The 19,159-nt window shown below is 38.4% G+C and overlaps 1 protein-coding gene across 4 annotated transcripts; it reads left to right on the top strand.

Moving 5' to 3' along the window:
• Window positions 1-546: 546 nt before the first annotated feature.
• On the top strand, window positions 547-18,629 carry fmnl2b (formin-like 2b). 4 transcript variants are annotated; one of them, XM_079460079.1, is made up of 28 exons: window positions 547-1,144; window positions 3,613-3,696; window positions 4,837-4,917; window positions 5,509-5,585; window positions 5,670-5,753; window positions 8,558-8,713; window positions 8,823-8,931; window positions 9,033-9,109; window positions 9,589-9,682; window positions 10,133-10,207; window positions 10,325-10,435; window positions 10,531-10,680; window positions 10,802-10,903; window positions 12,339-12,687; window positions 12,860-13,045; window positions 13,239-13,259; window positions 13,404-13,528; window positions 14,272-14,474; window positions 14,582-14,816; window positions 15,015-15,083; window positions 15,170-15,250; window positions 15,342-15,471; window positions 15,634-15,797; window positions 16,095-16,196; window positions 16,268-16,369; window positions 16,521-16,647; window positions 16,849-16,964; window positions 17,328-18,629. In XM_079460079.1, exons 1-27 carry the CDS (start codon window positions 1,025-1,027, stop codon window positions 16,938-16,940), a joined length of 3,306 nt encoding a protein of 1,101 aa, XP_079316205.1. In that variant the 5' UTR covers window positions 547-1,024; the 3' UTR covers window positions 16,941-16,964; window positions 17,328-18,629. The 4 variants fall into 4 exon arrangements, with proteins under 4 accessions (XP_079316205.1, XP_079316207.1, XP_079316206.1 ...); XM_079460081.1 differs by lacking the exon at window positions 13,239-13,259 and having other exon boundaries at window positions 16,524-16,647; XM_079460080.1 differs by lacking the exon at window positions 13,239-13,259.
• The last annotated feature ends 530 nt before the right edge of the window (window positions 18,630-19,159 follow it).

Genomic DNA, 19,159 nt, shown 5'->3' with positions numbered 1-19,159 from the left:
ATTTGGCAAAATGTTTGTAACCAAACAGTTCCTGTGGGAGAATGTGGGAAACTGACCAGTTCTGTGCACTGTGCATCGACTAGTAGATACTCCCGTATTGTATCCAAACCTATTGTAGTCAACCCATTATTTCCCACAATCTTTAAAATAACTTATTTTACATTACACATAACAAAGACATTTACACAGGGGAAAAACTTGACTGTTGGTTATTGATGACAGAATTTTTACTGTTTGCTGAATTATTCCTATTCTGATAAGAGGACATAGGAACCACTACATAACTTGATTGTTTGACAATAACGACTTTGAATGAAAAACAATGTTTCTTTCAACCCCATCTTTAATTTATGTTTAAAAAATCGATCAAAAACTTAAGGATGTGTTTGTCCTGTCTGTGAGCATAACACAATAAAAATAAAATCCATAACGTACAAAACTACATAGAAAACGCACAATTTAAAGATACTTTCGAGACTACAAATACCGTCATGCAACAGAACAAAACATTGCCTCCCCCTCGTCTACTCAGCATGGCTTTTTGGCACTCCCCAGCGGGGGATTGGTGCTGAAAGCCTTCATTGTGTCGGGGATTGAATGGGGGAGTTTGCGTTTTGTCGAAGTCCGTCTGTTATCATCAACACGGCACGGATTAACTGGCCTGTCCGAACCATGCGCGTTATCATGCCGCAAACCTCCAGCGGTGCATCTGTCGTGCGTGATACAGATAAATGCGCTGCGCTTCTGACCCGCTGCCGTTGAGTGAACGATGCTCAGCATCTCCAAAAAATGAACGGAGGGCCCGACACACAGATCAACAATGTTGGGATGCTATTCTCGAAGTCTCGCATCTGATACAGAGCTCTGCGGGTTCGCATCTATGGAGAGCTTGTCTAGTTGCCTATAAAAAATCCCGGACTATATTTTTGCTTCGTTTTTGCCTCTTGCTTATATTACGGAGCTCACTACGTTTTGCGAAAGGTTTTGCCGTCGTTGGGCATCACCAGCAAGACCAGACAAAAACATGGGGAACGCAGAAAGTATGGATGCTCAGCTCACAGATTTTAGGGCGAGGGGTAGCAAACCTCCTAAACTGCCCATGCCGGACCCTGCCGAACTGGAGGAAAGATTTGCAATCGCATTGGTAATTCTCGATTATTACATTCCATGTTGTAATTTCCAGAAGAAAGCGTATCGATGTAATTGGATCATGTGCAAAGCTAGTATGGGAGCTGGCAGCCCACGCCAGCACACACGCCTCTATTGTGTGGGGTTGGCAGTGTGCAATGCTTTGATGCTGTTTCACGTGCGTGATCGCTACTAATTGCTGGCGCGCGGCGATTCTTTCTTATAAAACACTTTAGGTTTTTTAATGTTTTTTTGCGTCCAAAAATGTCCGAATGTACGGAAGCTCATACGTATTCTTATGGTTGTGATCAGGGTTTCATGTATGATATGCGCCTGTCTTTAAAGCCATCGCACATGCTCTGTAGGCCACTGTATGACCACTGTATGCGTTTGCTTTTTCAAATGCGTTTGATTTGAGATGATTTTAGAAATAACCGAGTCACATGATATTAAGACGTTGTACTTAAATAGATACATTAATGCTACTGCTTTCTCATTATTGGTTGAAATTTCAGCCATTGACAACCTGTCTGATGACTCTCTGGTGTGGCCTGAGATGCATCATATGACAGTTTGACACGTTTTTGGCATTCCTCATGGGATATGTATTCATCTTGTGATTTATTGCTGTCATTTTTCTCCCATCAGAATCCGTCAGTTTATTGAAATGCACTTGTAATAGAAATGTCCCCCCAGACACCCCAAAACGCACCCCTGAGATCACTCAAGAATGTCTGCCTCTGTTAATGTTTGTGTTATCTTTGACTTTGATCTGACTTCTTAGGATTTGCTCATCCTGCCACTACGATGACTGATTCAAAATTGAATTGTCTTGACAAGCTTTGTGTGTGAAGTTCTCAAGGGTCTTTAATCAATACACATTGAATAGGTCATCGTTTACTTATCTTTCTGATTAGATTTTTTTAGACAGACACATGTCATTTGCTTACGTTAGAGACCAGCCTCACGACAGTCAAGATCAGATGTTTGCATTGAGGGTCCAGTCGAAGATGTGCAAATCAGCATAACCGCTTCATGCTCAGTGTGTTTGTGTCTGTATTTGTGCATGTGAAAGAGCGAGGGAAGGGAATGCAAATCGGTTAACGCCACCTCGTTTTCACAGATTTGCATCACAAATTCGGTCCCAGAAGAGTTGGCTTTTGCAGGCCAAGTCGCTCCACACAGTTTCACGTGTTGGGTGCTGCGCTTGTGCCTTTATTTGCATTGAAATCAAAGCTTTTGTCTCATTAATCATTTAATTTAATGTGAGTCGGAGTTATTATCCCCAGACAGAAGTGCAGAAAATAAGAAAACCCTTGTACATCTGAAACTAACTGTAGTGTTTCAGCCGGTCATTTGGCAGGCTTAGTTTTTCACATGCAGTGAATGAATCTGCCTAAAATAATTGATCAATCCATCACACTGTGATGTATTTTTGTACACATCTTAAATGTTAACCTTAAGAATTCAATGTTTAATTTATGGATAATAACAACTATTTTATATACACATCTGACTTTGTCAAATTTCATGGTTAAAGGTGGGTTTTAGCTTGGAGGATGGAGTCAGGCATGATAGTTTTATTAAATTCATTATTTTTATTTTAATGCTGCTCACCATTATTCAAAACCACTCCTTTCCTAGTAAAACAAATTAACTAGATTTTTGAATTTGCAAAAGCTAAATGTAACGTTTTCGACAAGCCAAGCATGCCCGTCTTTGGAATTTATTGTAGCAACTTAAAATAAGTATTAATAAATAGTATAATAAACGACAAAACACCATTTTGTATGTCTCCGGCACGTTTTAAAATTACCCAAATATTATACAGTTGTAGAACTAGTAAAAACATTGACATAACCAACTCATGGTTAAGAAATAAATCATTATTACCTTACAATTCACATGATCATCATGACATCAATGTCAAAGAAAACCTGCACAATACCCAGCAAGTGTATTTACAACGCATTTCTTACACTTTTCATACCCACGTTTCTTAGAAATCTTCTCCGTTGATAAAACATTAGGCAACTATTAAAGTTTAATAAAATGTTTGATGGTTTCACATAAAAGATGACAAAGTTTATATGATTGGTTATATTTAATAACCCCTTGGCAGAGTTTGACTCTGAGAGAAAAATGTATTGGAATATTTAATAGGCTTTGCATCCCTTAACCCTTATTTACATGAATCATGACAACCTTAATTAGTTTCCAATGTGTTTTTATTATTCTTGCGGCATAAAAAATAATATTTTTACTTAAACTTTTTTATCACCCAACCACGTGTTCTTTCCGATACTGTCCCAGCCATCGGTTAAAAACAACCCAGCATTTATTTAATGAAGAGAAGGTTTTTTGGCTAGTTATCCACTGCTGTGTCTTTGCATGTATTGATGTGTGTGAACTTTACAAAATGACGTCAAGTGCATGAAATAGGTGCATTAAGAGAAGAATGTTAACTATCTCTGTCTTCCTCAGAACTCTATGAACCTTCCTCCGGATAAAGTGAGGCTCCTTAGACAGTATGACAATGAAAAGAAATGGGAGCTGATCTGTGATCAGGTGAGAATCCATTTTAAACCATTCTGTATGTGCATTTCAGACTGTCCATTATATTTATTATAAAGCCTTGCCATCTTGTAGTCGCTCTTGTACCAGAGGCTGAAACAAAACAATTTATAGAAATCAGAGCTGTTATATAAGCTCGTCTTAAGCTCCGTTCACACATAAAATGATTTCATCGCTTGAGGTCTCTGTACTGTTGGTCTCTAGTAGGCGTTCCTACTGCTGGTAGATGCTCTGAACGCTATTGTTCTATTTTTAAAATCTTTGAAAATGAATAACTGCTAAAATTGAACAATATGTTTATACAAATATGTCATGAGATCATGAATGAGACCACAACATGAAATAAATTCACTCAGTACACTGCATATTTTTGCCATTTGTTTTCTAATGATAGTTTTGAATTGTATCTTTGTACACGGACAAAAACTAACCACATCAACAAGTGATATTGCTTATTTTGTTATTGCTAAACTTTTCCTCAACTTGAGTTGCTTGATGATGTCCATGAAGTTGTGCTATAACACAGCAAAATAACAAATAACACAAACTTGGTCTTGAAAACAAATAACACTCGTTTGCTTTTTTCTTCAAGCTACATTCAATTAGTCTTGTTCTATTCATATCTGTAATCCTGTCAAACTTTAAAGGAATTCCATCTTGACAATAAGCGCAGCTGTATAAAGGCTGTGTAGTGCACAGAGACGGAGAAAAGTTTCTTTATCATAACAGCAACCACTAAGTAAACAGATTTCTTTATTAATACATTCTCTCTACATCCACCCAATCGTGTCACCATGGCTACACTGACGCAGGCGAATGGCTGACTGTGGAAATGTTTGTTGAGGTGAAAGTGTGAAATGTCGCCTGTCTAAATTATGAGCGATCATATCTCCGTGACTGCAGAGTTGCTTTCAAAGATTGAAATGCGGTTTGGAAGTAATTGGGTGAAAGTGAGACTTTGTGAGCGGCTGAATGATTGGGAATTAGATCAGAGGAGGAGAGTGAACAGAAAAAATGGTCTGCACTGTAAATGTTTCATGTTGAAGTTGGGGTCGAACTTGCTTCAAGAAGAGCTATGCAAGCGGAGTGTTAATTATGAATCATACAAGAATAACTTATTTGTGCATCGAACAGGAACGCTTCCAAGTGAAGAATCCTCCACATACTTACATCCAGAAGCTCAGGAGCTTTTTGGACCCGGCTGTCACTAGAAAGGTGAGTTCATTTAAATATGCACATTTATGTTCTTCTGCCATGAGAACCAAAATCTGAGCTGGTAACTCAAAGGTTGCTGAACATCTTCGGTGTGACTATTCCAACAAAGATGGAAACAAAAATCTTGAATGTGGTATCGTATAGTATAGCATTGTTTTGATTGGAATTACTGGATAAACATATTTATTAGATGGGGTATCCTTATACTTTTGCAATATAGTGTATGTGCAATGTAAAACAGGCTCAAGTTATTTTCAAAATGTCATCTAGCTTTAACTTTTGAAGGTCTGTGTGAATTGTTCTTTTGTTTTTTTTAAACACGACTTTGCCAGCATATGTCATGTTTAATGAGGAACGAAATCCTAAATTAAGTTGAAGTGTGTATGTGAGCAAATACATCTGTTTGAAAGAGGGGGAGTGCAGAGCACTCAGCATGCAGAATGTCAATAGCAACAGAAGCGAAGGAGAAATGTCTCCTGCAGAATTCAGCTCATTTACTGCGTGGATGTAATGAAAGAGGCACCAACCACCCTAACTTGACATCCCATCCAACACCAGAACCAGAAAACACCTCGATCCTTTTCTTTGCAGAAATTCAGGAGGCGAGTTCAGGAGTCGACTCAGGTGCTGAGAGAGCTGGAGATATCTCTTAGGACCAATCACATTGGGTGAGTCGCATCGAGGAGAAGTAACTTGTGAATGTCTTTAAAAGATATGTATAGTGGTAAATGAAAATGTTTTTGTTTGCTTAGGTGGGTGAGAGAGTTTCTCAATGAGGAGAATAAAGGGCTTGATGTTCTGGTGGAGTATCTGTCCTTTGCCCAGTATGCTGTCGCGTAAGTTTTCTTCCCCTGTTGATCTTCATTTTTGTCCATCTTAAGGTCGTTTGTTGTCTTTTACCTACAATGTTAATTCAATGCCAAGTCAAGCTCGTTCTCACAAAATTATTTGCAAATAGCAACGGATATGTTATTTTTGGACAAATTTCAACCACAACGTTTGCACCTAATGGCTCAAAAATATGGACAGCACACACATATGATGACAATACCTCTTGTTCGGAATCTACCATTACACCTGCGAATTGTCCGAGCATTTCTCAGAAGTGCATTTTGTGGCAGACTCGAAGCATCAATCTAGGTGACGAGCTAGAGTTGTGTAATGTGCGCTTGGCTTTAATATTTCCAAACGTGTTGACTGTGTTATAAATGTCACAACAGTCAAAACTTGCATCTTAGACCCGGAAGATGGTTGATCCACTAAATAGGCTTCTCAGACGTTTCTCGCAGATTTTACTTCATGTATTGTGACACCTAATTTTGGCAACCGATCAATGTGAAACTCGCCGGATGAGAGCAGGAGCATCCTATCTTAACAAAATAAACACTCCACAAAAACAAGTATTGGCCAGTTCTTATGTTAGGTCGTACATGTACAATATCTCCTTTCTACTGTACATCAATTTTGTACGACGCTGCTGGGTTGTAATGTAATAGCAGTTCATGTTTTTGAGTGTTTTCTCATTCTATGGTTTCAGACTTGATTACATTTTTTATAACATTCAAACACAAGCACTTCTGAGACAGCAACTACAGAAGTAATCTGACAGCTACAAAACAGCACTAAAGCCATTATTAGATTGTCCTAGAATAAAATGTGATGAAACAAATACAACGTTACATAAGAGATAAAAGTTTGCAAAGAAGCATGCAAGAGAAGCTTGTCCTCTTCTAGCTGGCACATTTTTATACAAATTTTTACAAACATGGATACAAAAAACATTTGACCACTCATGATCATATTGACTAGATAATATGTTGTTCAGCTAAATGTCAGTCATTGTAACATAATAAAAACATATCATTCAGTAACACAAAATGTTATTAACGAAGATAATTCCATTCTCTACCTCAAAATAATAATAATTTTAAATAATAAAAAATAATTTAAAAATGAGAATGAATTCTTTTTGCATTAAATAGCATTTTCACCTGAAAATCACACTTCCAGCTATGTCTGAGTGCATGATACATTTACATCAATGCTTCTATCCAAAGCGACTTACATTGCATTATATTACACTAATTTGTGCTGGATTAGCTTGTCTGCTGGTATCTTAACAAGCACGCTTTTTGATCCACCTAAAATATTGATTGCATTGTTGTCAAATTGCTTCCTCATGTAACACTTTTGTCAGTCCATACACAGTTCATAAGTTTAAAGACCACACTAACAACAGAATAGATTTAATTAACTTTTTCTGAAATATTAATAATAATTCTTCTCGTCATCATTTCTTGACTCTCTGTCAATGCCTCTTTGCTATGTTTTATTATTATAATTACGCCATGTTTATATGGCTATTATATTGTAGACCAGGGGTCCCCAAACCTTTTTCTGCAAGGGCCACATAATTCTCCCTGTCTTTAATGGGGGGCCGGGTCGGTTTGTAACAGAAAATTACATGGGCCGGAGGTACTACTTGAATTATTGTGGAGATTTAATTATGATTTGAAATGTATTTATTATGCCTCCTAATGGTATAATAGTTGATTAATAGTTAATAATTTAGTGCTACTCAAATTCAAAACATTTTCTTATGGATATTAATTAACCTTTCTCTTTCCCAACCGCTTGGCCATTTTGTCGTCTCTTTGAAATTTTCCGATGGTTCGTGCATCAGTTCTATCGCAATGGTACGTTATGAATTTAACAAATGATAAGGCAATGTGAGTAACTTAGAGAAATTTGGGTATGAAAGCCAATATTCTGACGCTCGCTCACGGCCCTACAATAGCAAACTCCTGATTGGTTAACGCTGCGCGAATTTTCGCCAAAGTGCAGATTTTTCAACATCATTCGCGCGAATCGCGCCGCAAGTAGGTCATCGCATCTTCGCATTGACTTAACATGTAAATCACTTGCGCTTAACGCTTCATTTGCGTTTGGTGTGAACACACTATAAGTCATTGTTCAGAGGGCCGGTCCAAATCTGTGGGCGGGGCACATTCATATATATATATAACCCCTCCCCCGCATCATTCAGAGGCGATGCTTCTTCACGTTGCTTTGAAAAGTGTATTGCGAGAACTCTCTGTGTCTGCACGCGCACACACACGCGTCCTGCAATAATAATCAAATTAATTTGAAACAGCAACCCAGAAATTTGTCACAAGCATTGATTAAAACAATGATGGCAATAATCACATGAAAAAAAACTACTTAAATTCTGGACCTTTGGCAGTGAGGGGGGGTTCGTTCGAACCACCCGAACCCCCCCTGCCTTGTTTCTAAGTGCAATCCCCTGGGACCAAACCCACGACATTGACATTCCTAGTGCCTAGTTTGTAAATTCGTATTTTTTCTATAATACGATGTACTCTTTTTAAAAAAAATATTTTTTCTTAATGTAAAGCTGCTATGAAACAATGCAACATTCCAAAAAGCACTTTATTAATCAAATTGTATTGAATTGAATTTGCATAAAACTACCCAAATGGTTGTTGAGATCTTAAATATTCCTGTAAGCCAGTGTAAAAGTCTCAGATTTGAATCTCAGGGAACACGCATTATTATAAAATGTGTACTCTGAACGGTGTGTGTGTGTCAAGTTGCTTTAGAGTCTTATTTTCTCTCGCAGGTTTGATGGAGATGTTACTGAGAGCACTCCAGGTGAGATTTCCGTGGAGACCCCATGGAGCAGGTCTATAGAAGATCTCCATGGCGACACTAATTTACCTTCACCTGTCAGCGGCAGCAGCAGCAGCATACCGCGATCCACACGGCACTCCTTAAGGTACACATCCAGTATACAAACACAAACGCTTGTTCGTGCAGAAGACATCAGAAAAAAACTACGGAAATGTTTATGTAAGAAGGGCCTCAATACCGTGATGCTTTCTCAGGTCTAACACGTTGCCCAGTCGCAGAACTCTGAAAAATTCCCGTTTGGTGTGCAAGAAGGATGATGTTCACGTCTGCATCATGTGTCTCAGAGCCATTATGAACTATCAGGTGAGCAAAGTGCTTTATTTGTGTACTAAGTATCCGTGTTTTTTAATATAAATCAGTTTCTTAATGATTTCAATATTTCTCACATACTTTTTTGTCTGAAGTACGGCTTCAACATGGTCATGTCCCACCCCCACGCTGTCAATGAAATCGCTCTGAGCCTTAACAACAAAAATCCCAGGTGAACACGCATTTACTGACTGACTTTCTCTTTACTTTAACTCTGTTAAGAAATCCTTATTGTCATCAAATGTTCTTTCTAGTTTCTGTTTCAAACTTCTGTAAGGTCTCTTATCCGTTGGGGCTTTTTTGGAAAGACTGTTCTTTTGTAACTTTAGCTGTAAATAGATGAATTGTGAGTGAGCTGTGCTGATTAAAGTCAATAGGCGATAGCCGTTTGTAACTGAGACGGTTCTGTGAAACTTACACAAAACCTTTGAAAGCCTCTAAACAAAATGTATTTTCTCTGTGAGATAATACCTTCTGTAATTTGTCAGATACGCTCAATAAACCAATGGGATCATTTGGCCCCTTGGAGATTTCTAAAATGGTTGTTTAAGAAATCCTTAATTTTTCTTTGGAATGCTTTATCAGAGTTTGTAGGATTAAATATTAAGCTTTGGATCTTTTATATAGTGGTCCTTTGTCTTCATTGTGCAGGACCAAAGCTCTGGTACTGGAGCTGCTGGCCGCTGTGTGTCTGGTCAGAGGAGGACACGAGATCATCCTCGCTGCCTTTGACCATTTCAAAGAGGTAGAAATATGTATTCTATCGGTCTATGTATTCCATTAAAGTTTTTTGTATTTATAAAAACTTTCTTTGGTGGTCATAATATGATCCATACATCATTTAAAGGGATAGTTCACCCAAACATTAACATTTGTTCATCATTTACTCACCTTAAAGTCTTTCCAAACCTGTATACATTTATTGTATGATGATTGTAACCAAACAGTTGCAGGGCCCCGTTGACTACCATAGTATGCAAAAGTAATACTCAATGCTGCCACAGAACTGTTTGTTTCCCACATTCTTCAAAATATCTTCTATGTTCTACAAAACAAAGACATTTTTAACAAATTGTCAATTTTGGGTGAACTATCCCTTTAAAATCATCATGTTTTCGTCTCAAAATGACAAAAAAATGTAGTTTATTGTATGCGAGTTGTTAACATAAATCTTTCTTTTCTTGTGTGTGTTCAGGTCTGCTCAGAATCCCAAAGATTTGAGAAATTGATGGAACACTTTAAAAACGAAGACAACAATATTGATTTCATGGTGGGTTATGTCACATAGTGCTGCCCCTCTCCTCTGATGTGCTTTTTAAACTGACATGCTCTCAGCTCTTTGGAAATCTATTGGTCATATCTCGTAATTTCTCTGTTTGTGACTCAGGTGGCGTGTATGCAGTTTATCAATATCGTGGTGCACTCAGTAGAAGACATGAACTTCAGAGTTCATCTGCAGTATGACTTTACCAAGCTCGCTTTAGATGACTATCTAGAGGTAAAAAATATGTTTTCTTACTGTTGAAGATGCTCAGAGTATCTTTGCGTTTTCATTCATGCCCACTGTCTTTGGTGTACGTGTGTGTTGCACAGAGGCTGAAACACACTGAGAGTGATAAACTCAAAGTGCAGATCCAGGCTTACTTGGACAACCTGTTTGACGTCGGGACGCTTTTGGAGGATGCAGAGACCAAAAACGCTGCCCTGGAACGTGTGGAAGAACTGGAGGAGAGCCTCTCACATGTAAGAATGTGCAAACACGAACTTCTGTCATTGTTTATGTTCAGTTAAAACACCAGAGATGATATCTGAATATAAATCTTTCCCTTTTTCGTGTCCTTTTGTCTGTTTCTTACGTGTACAGATGAACGACAAACTCTTGGAAACAGAGAATGAGGCCATGTCTAAAATCGTGGAGCTTGAGAAGCAGCTGATGCAGAAAAACAAAGAGTTGGATACCGTGCGGGTCAGTTTCACACCCCCTGACTGTTTAAATATACGTCTGTATTTCCAAGTCAGAGATATCGCGGAAAAAAGCTAAAGTTACAGATTACAGTTTTGAAGAATTTAACAAAAATTAAATTTGTTACAATGTAAATTTAACCAAGTAATAATTTGTTTGTGATCGATTAATCCCTTCAGACCTACACCCGTATTAGATGCATTGACGTAATTTTCCATTAGAACAAGAAATCCGGGCGGGATATATTTAGTGGCTTTTTAAAATAGCCAATAGCTTGGAAAATGGAAGTGAGAGACTGTAAATTTTGAATGCTTATATCTTCATAATGCCAAATGTTCTTACACAAAATAGTTTAGCGAATGCCCGATATAATGTTGTACCCAATATATCAGCCAATATTTAGGCGTTTTTATCTGCATCGGCCAATATATTATTACAAATAGTATTTTTTTCAGTTTTTCCACCATACAGCACATAAGCATTATATTCATTTAAAATGTATGCCGCTAAGATGTAAAGCAGCCGTTTTCCACTTCGGAATGAAATATGACCACAGTAAAATAGGTTGTGTAGGATGGATGAGATACAAAAATGTTTATATGTCTATTTGTTTTATGTAAATTGTTGATATATTTTTTCATATTAAGCCATGTTTTGCAGCCCACAATTAATATGATGTAATGTGTGGAGCTCTTCATGTGTTCAAGTCTGTTACTAACTAGGCACATAATACACAATAACCAATTTTCTGTATGTCTCATTTAATTCAATTTTTGTTATATCGGCCACAGTGCTTTCTTAATATTAGTATCGCATCGGCCATTAAAAAACCCATATCAGTCTACCACTACACTAGTTTAAAGAAGTCCCTGTGAACCGAACTGCTATCGTTTTTACTTCTATACTTTGATGCATTTCTGAGTGAAATTAGAAAATGAGTGGGCATGGTTTGTTTTTCACTGCGATTTGATTAGATGTAAAAAACAACTGTTGCATTTTTAAATTGGCAGCATACTGACAGTTGAAGGTAAGGAGTTAACGGATGCTCCGCCAAAACCCTTTAAAATAGATAATTTTTTTAAACTACACATCATACACGTGCAGAATTTTGGAAGGAAACACATCAAATCTGCAGACTGGCACATATTTTCTACAAGAAGTCTAGACTGAAAATCTGAGCAAAAGACTTGTAGGTGTATCTTAGCCTTAAGATGGCTAGTCACTGCAGGGCAGAAGTGCATTTTCAGATTTTAACCAAAGATTATGAGGACACACAAATTTAAAAAACACACATTGATAAACTATTTATAATCGTTAAATGCTGCAATATTTCATGAAAAAATAGGCATTGTAATTTTTTATTCACTGGGACTTTAAGGCAAATTCATACTAAAAGGCAAAAAATACCTTACCCTTAAGTTATGATCTCTTTGTGCAGGCCGTGTACCGGGACGCCAGCTCTCAGGTTCACACGCTCCGGCGGATAGTTCGAGAGAAGGACGATGCCATTCAGAAGCAGTCTACGCTGGAGAAGAAACTTCATGAGCTGGAGCACCGTGGCAGTCTCCAGATCCAGGTGAGGGGTGAGGGAGACGGGGAAGGAGACGTGTCTCCGCTACCGTCGCCTCCGCAGCCCATGCCTCTGTCTCCCTGCCCCGACTCACTAGCTGGAGCCTGTGCCAGTGCGGCATACAGCTCTGGAAGCTCTTCTCAGACCGGCACTCTGCGGCCATTGGCCACTCCCCCCCCTCCGCCTCCTCCACCGCCACCAATGACAATATCATCAAGTGAGTAACCATTTCAACAAATCTAAATGCAGGCATTTAATGGAGGAAGATTTAGTCAATTAGTTATGTTTTTTTATATTACTACATAAATGTAAAATGTTTATTTTCAGTTAATAACAGAATTTTAGATGTGCTTAAGTTTGTCTTCTGTAACCTCTTTTACTTTCCAAAGTTCCTAATGGACCTTCTCCAGCTCTCGCATCTGCAGCGCCGCCTCCTCCGCCTCCCCCACCTCCACCTCTTCCTCCCGGTCATTCTTTTGAGTTCTCTGCTCCCTTACCCCCACCTCCCCCTCCCTGTGCCCCTCCTCTCCCAGGCAGCGGCACACCCACTGTCATATTCAACTCAGGCTTGACAGGTACGTGTCTTCTGAGTTTCAGTGTGGATGTGTCATTTTATACCAGCAAGAAGTTATTTTCGATCCTCTACAAATTTTTGTCACGAACTCAACCTTTTAGCTCATTTTCTGCTTTCTCTCTCTTAACGTCTCTGCTTTTTATAACTCTGTTAAAATGTGTTTTTGTGTACTCCCTTTTTTCCTGCACTCAAAGATGGACCAATCAAACTCTTCTGTAGGTTTTCTGCTATTTGTCAGACTCTCATTTATATACTGTCATGATTTTACCACATTGATTGTTGTGTGTCGTTTTGTGTTGTTTTGTTAAAACTAAATATAATATTTCAACATAATATTAACCTCTGGTATTCCTTTACAGCCGTTAAAATAAAAAAGCCAATCAAAACCAAGTTCAGAATGCCAGTGTTCAATTGGGTGGCTTTGAAACCCAATCAGATTAACGGAACTGTCTTCAATGAAATTGACGACGAGAGGATCTTGGAGGTATTTAATAGCGCATTACGTACATTAGTGTAATATTTCCCAACAACTCTGCTGCGTGTTAAAATAATGGCGGATGGTGTTTAGTTTTAGCTCGACATTTTTTGTCAATTGTAGCTTCAGTTGCTGTCTCTGAGCTACACTCTTAGTCCATGTGAAATGACATTCTGAACACGTTTTAGTCCAATCTGGTGTATTTCTGAGTAAATGTGATAGTTACGTTTTTACATTTACATGATAATAAAGTACTAAAAATGAAGTGTTTTGAAACGGCTAAAAAAGCTGCAGCTTTCATGCCAGGTATGGGCTGTCACTTTGTGACTTTGTGATTGTGATTTGTGATTACTGCGATGTCACTTTTTTCAGGCGTGTAGTTACCCTTTTCAAAGGAAAATGTTTTTGTAGTTTACTAAAAGACATTTTAAAACACATTTTTTAAAGTTTGCATTTTGAGGCCCTAAAATTCCTGATGATATGTTAATCAACTTCTCAAACAGATCAAAAATAAACAATTTCAGTTTTTAGTTGAAAACTGGGTGGATGGGGGAAAAAAAAGTAATTCAAGAGCAAAACATTTTGAAAGAATTAAATGAAAAAACATTACTTTCATGTGGATTATCATGTATAGATGAATCGAGCGGTCAAGAAATGAATAGGGTTCATTTTTATTTTATTGTTACGTGACACCATGTTTTCAACACCCAACTGAAGTTGAAGAACTTTGATAGAAGACTTTTAATTTGTAGGATCTGAATGTGGATGAGTTTGAAGAAATGTTCAAGACCAAAGCCCAGGGCCCTGCTCTCGATATGACAATGCAAAAGCAGAAAGCCCCTCAGAAAGGCCCCAACAAAGTGTCACTACTGGAGGCCAACAGGTCCAAAAACCTCGCCATCACACTCCGCAAAGCAGGAAAGAGCCCAGAGGAGATCTGTAAAGCAATCCAGACGTAAGTGGTATATCACACCAGATGGGTCATTCAGATCATTTAAAGTTCTCAATCATTTATAGTCCTCTTCTATGTTCTACCCCACTAATTTTCTCTGTTCCCCTCAGGTTCGACCTGCGTACGGTGCCGTTGGATTTCACGGAGTGTTTGATGCGGTTTATGCCCACCGAAAGCGAGGTGAAGGTTCTCCGGCAGTACGAGCGTGAGCGGCGGCCGATGGACGGCCTCACCGATGAGGACCGCTTCATGATGCTCTTCAGCAAGATCGAGAGGCTGCCGCAGAGGATGACCATCATGGCCTTCATGGGCAATGTCAGCGACAGCGTGCAGATGCTCACGCCGGTAAGATGGGTGGATGTGAGGAGACCGGAGATGCAGGCGAATAGTTGAGCAAAAAAATGGAGAACAAATTAGCTACTAATAACTTATAGGATTCAATGAACATTAGAAACATTAAGAAACCGTCTCTTTCTTTTTTGACAATTCTCAGATTATGTGAGAATCTCTGTAATGGTGCATTTTTGTTCTGTTTATTTTCAGCAACTTCATGCTATCATAGCAGCCTCTGTTTCCATAAAATCATCACAGAAATTGAAGAAAATCCTTGAGGTGAGACACACTAACCTTATTATCAGACTCTTTATAGTCTTCCTAATAATTCATTTGTGACATTCATTTAATGTCTCTCATCACAGATCATTTTGGCACTGGGGAACTACATGAACAGCAGTAAAAGAGGAGCTGTTTACGGCTTTAAGCTGCAGAGCTTGGATCTGGTTAATACTTACCTTCTCATAAGATCTCTTTAATAATTTTTCCTCATTTGTCTTTCATTGTATTAATCTCTTGAACGTTTCATGCATTCAGCTGTTGGAGACCAAGTCCACAGACAGGACGCAGACACTTTTACACTACATAGCCAATGTGGTCAGGGAGAAATATCCCATAGTGAGCGTATTCTACAACGAGATACATTACGTCGAAAAAGCAGCTGCAGGTACGTCATCTTTGGCCTACAGTATTACACGTGCATATACAGAATATTTCGTTCTCACATTAACTGGATGTTGTGTACACATAAAATATATATTTTTTCAACCCATTGTCCGTTTATTGACCTTTATAGGCAGATGTCAATCTCATTAATCTGTTTTTGCAGTCTCTCTAGAGAACGTCCTGCTAGATGTGAAAGAGCTTCAGAGAGGGATGGATCTCACCAAAAGAGAGTACAGCATGCACGGCCACAACTCTCTGCTCAAAGACTTCATCCATCATCATGAGACCAGGCTGAAGAAACTCCTGGATGATGCTCGGATCGCACAGGTAGATGGAAAAAATATGAATCGTTGTGCCGAACTTAGCATTTCTTTTTTTCTATGTAATGAAATAAATACTTTATATAAGATCAAGTTTTATCGGTAGATAAGATCAACATTTTGTGGACAACTGGTCTGATGATGCTAACAGAAATACAATTATTAGATAACTGTACGAAAAAGCAAGGCAAAAATTCCTAGTAAGTAATGTCAATTTTTGAATTGTGACCTTTGTATTGATGTACTACATGTAAAAGATCCCCCTTATCCAACTGTGGTCATGTGACTTTGCATGTAATTACAGGATGCCTTTGACGATGCTGTCAAGTTCTTTGGAGAGAGCGCCAAGACCATGCCACCCTCAGTATTCTTCCCTGTGTTCGTTCGCTTCATCAAGGCTTACAGGGTGAGTCTCTTCTCAGTGCCATGGATAAACCACACCTTGTCCAGAACTAATCTCTCAACTGTTATTGCCAGCAAGCGAATGAAGAGAACGATCAGAGAAAGAGACAAGAGCAGCTGATGATGGAGAAACTTTTGGAACAGGAGGCATTGATGGAGGAGCATCAAAATCAACAGGTACCATGTTGAGAGCCAGAGTAGACTCTTTTGATAGCACTAAAGGAATATTGTATTCTGCAAGGCATTATGGGATATAATCGATGAGTCGTAAGATGTTATTTTTGTCTCGAACAATTTTTTACCCATTTTAACTCTATCGCACAATCAGCAGTCACCATCTCACAAGGGGAAGCGACAACAGCAGGAGCTCATTACCGAGTTACGGAAGAAGCAAGGCAAAGACAGCCGCCACGTCTACGAAGGCAAAGATGGAGCTATCGAGGACATCATCACGGGTAAGAGTCGACCAGACGCTGAAGTCAATTCATTTGCTTTTGCTTTGAAAAAAATGAATCTAGTTTTGTGATGATTTGTGCTTTTTTTAGTAGTAACAGATGCAGTTTAGTCTTACTAGAGGGGTTTATGTCTGATTCTATGCTTGTAGAGCTTCTAGTTTTGGTGTTTCTGTGTTGTGATTGGCTATTGTTTCGCTGCAGTGCTGAAGACCGTCCCCTTTACCGCACGATCAGCCAAACGTGGCTCGCGGTTCTTCTGTGACCCCACCCTCTCCGAGGACTTCCATTATTAAACTAAATTTTCTCCCCTCAGAAAGGTGCTTTTTATGTCCGCCTTTTCAACCGTCTCCTGGTCATTTCATCCTTCTCTTATCTACCTCCTCTTTTGTCGTTAAATCAGTATGGAGAAGCTTGTCTTCTTCCAACACTTCTTTTATTCTGCATGACACTTAAGTTATTACTTGTTTATTTACCATTAATACTACTCTTACCTTTATGGTCTGGTTTTCTGCACACAATTTAATCCCACACTCCATCACCAATGTAACCATTTCTAAACGACTTCAACTAACCAAATATCCAGATACCAATCTATTTGTACCCATTTTAAGCCCAGCTCATCCATCTCCACAGACAAGATGTATTCAGCGTCTAACTGTTTACCTGTTATTTGTCTTCAGACCTGCGCAGTCAACCCTTCCGACGGGCTGATGCCTTGAGGAGGAGTGCGAGAAGGAACATTGAGGGCCAGCACCTTCAGCTGCTCAACGTGGAGATCACCACATGTTAAGCAAGCTCCATTAGCCCTTGAGGAAAGTGGTCGGGCCAATTCCATTAATACAAAGAAAAAAGCACACAATCTTTATTACATCTCTGATTTGGACCATGGAAGGATGTTTTGCTAAGAAACATTTAACATTTCAGCTTGAAGCATTACACCTGGGATCTGGATATAATAGATTTAAGGGTTTTTAAGAAGGATAAGTAACGTCAAATGCTCAATGTTCAAATGCTGTGGAGTCTATGAATGGATGTTGTAAAGGCAGATATGTTTCAATCTGTTGAACTTTTGAGAGATGAAGTATTAAATACAGGAAAGGACCAGATACAGGAGCAGAATTGGCGAATGGACTTCTTGGATCGGCCTGGCCCTCTTATGGCATTTACCAAAAACTGTGCCATGACTCTGGTTTTAATTGTTTGCTGATGTGTGGCACAAACTCCAAGCTGAGCAGCTTTTTTATGAAGGACTTTACAAGATGCACTTTTCTTTTTGTTTTTAAACATTGAACTTTGAACATTTTAAAACTGAACTTTGGTTAAAAAAAAGTGGATGATAGGGGAAAGGACGGTTCAATCATGAGCTGGACTTGATACCGTTATGAGTACATATCCTCTCTATAGACTGAGAACATCCCATGAAATGTTGCTATTAATATGTTTACTAATAAGTGTTCACAAGCGGTGTGACATTGTATGTACAATACATCTCGTTTTTAACTCTGATTTTCTCTCCTACTGGTTTTATCTCATTTGACATTTGTGAGCTGTGGAAAAAAAAAAAGAGTTGTTTTTTAAACAAAGACATTTCATTGGACAAAGAAAGTCTTTTTTTTAAATGTACAGATATTTTGCTACAAAATTGAGCCTCTTATTTTTTACATTGTTCATCCATTGTGGTGCTGTACATATTGTTGAAACAAACCGACATCTTCTGCAATTTCACTGAAATGTTATTAACTTTTATGTTGTTTAGTATGACAGTATTATTTAAATAGATGGTGAAGACAGTGAATCAACTTAATGTCACTTGAATTGCTCTCATCACTGTTGTTGCATATGATAAATGTCTGTGGTTGCACGTAACACTTGAAAGCTTGAACAGACACTATTGGCACATATAACTTTTTTTGTACTTTGCTCTCTTAAAACAAACTGGAATCGATGGTTGTGTGCAAATAAACAATGACACCAGCACCGTTAAAACAATTCTTGTGTGTGGTCAATAGAGTTATATACGTATGCATTTTTGCAAATCTTGATCTATTTTACAAATGTCAGTCGGCTTCAACATTTGGGCAATTCCGTCCAAATGTCAACTGTAGATGTCAATATGTGGTGGTTTAAATTTGTTTGTTTTTATAGCATAGTTTTCCGCAGTCAGCTAAGTAAATTGTCACATCTATTATGAATTACTCACATCCATAACCGTCATAAACTGGCACATGAAAATGAAAAGATCATAAGTGTTTTATGTTCTAAGAAGATCTATCCCTTCTCCATTCATTGCTTCTGGTTTGCACATTTGAATTCACAGAGATCCTACGAAGTAGCGTACATCCTTTTTATTTGAAACCATACTTTTTTACCTTTAAAATCGAAAACCTGTGCACCTCTAGGAATGTGCATTCTCTAGGAATTTATGTTTCATGGTTTGACTGAAAACGTCACATCCATAACGCTGGAATTTGCTTCTCTATCCAATTTGGTACATTGCGAAATTAATTTGGGA

This window comes from Barbatula barbatula (assembly GCF_947034865.1).
Source record: "Barbatula barbatula genome assembly, chromosome: 7".
Lineage (NCBI taxonomy): Eukaryota > Metazoa > Chordata > Actinopteri > Cypriniformes > Nemacheilidae > Barbatula > Barbatula barbatula.
This window is presented reverse-complemented; position numbering and strand designations above follow the sequence as displayed.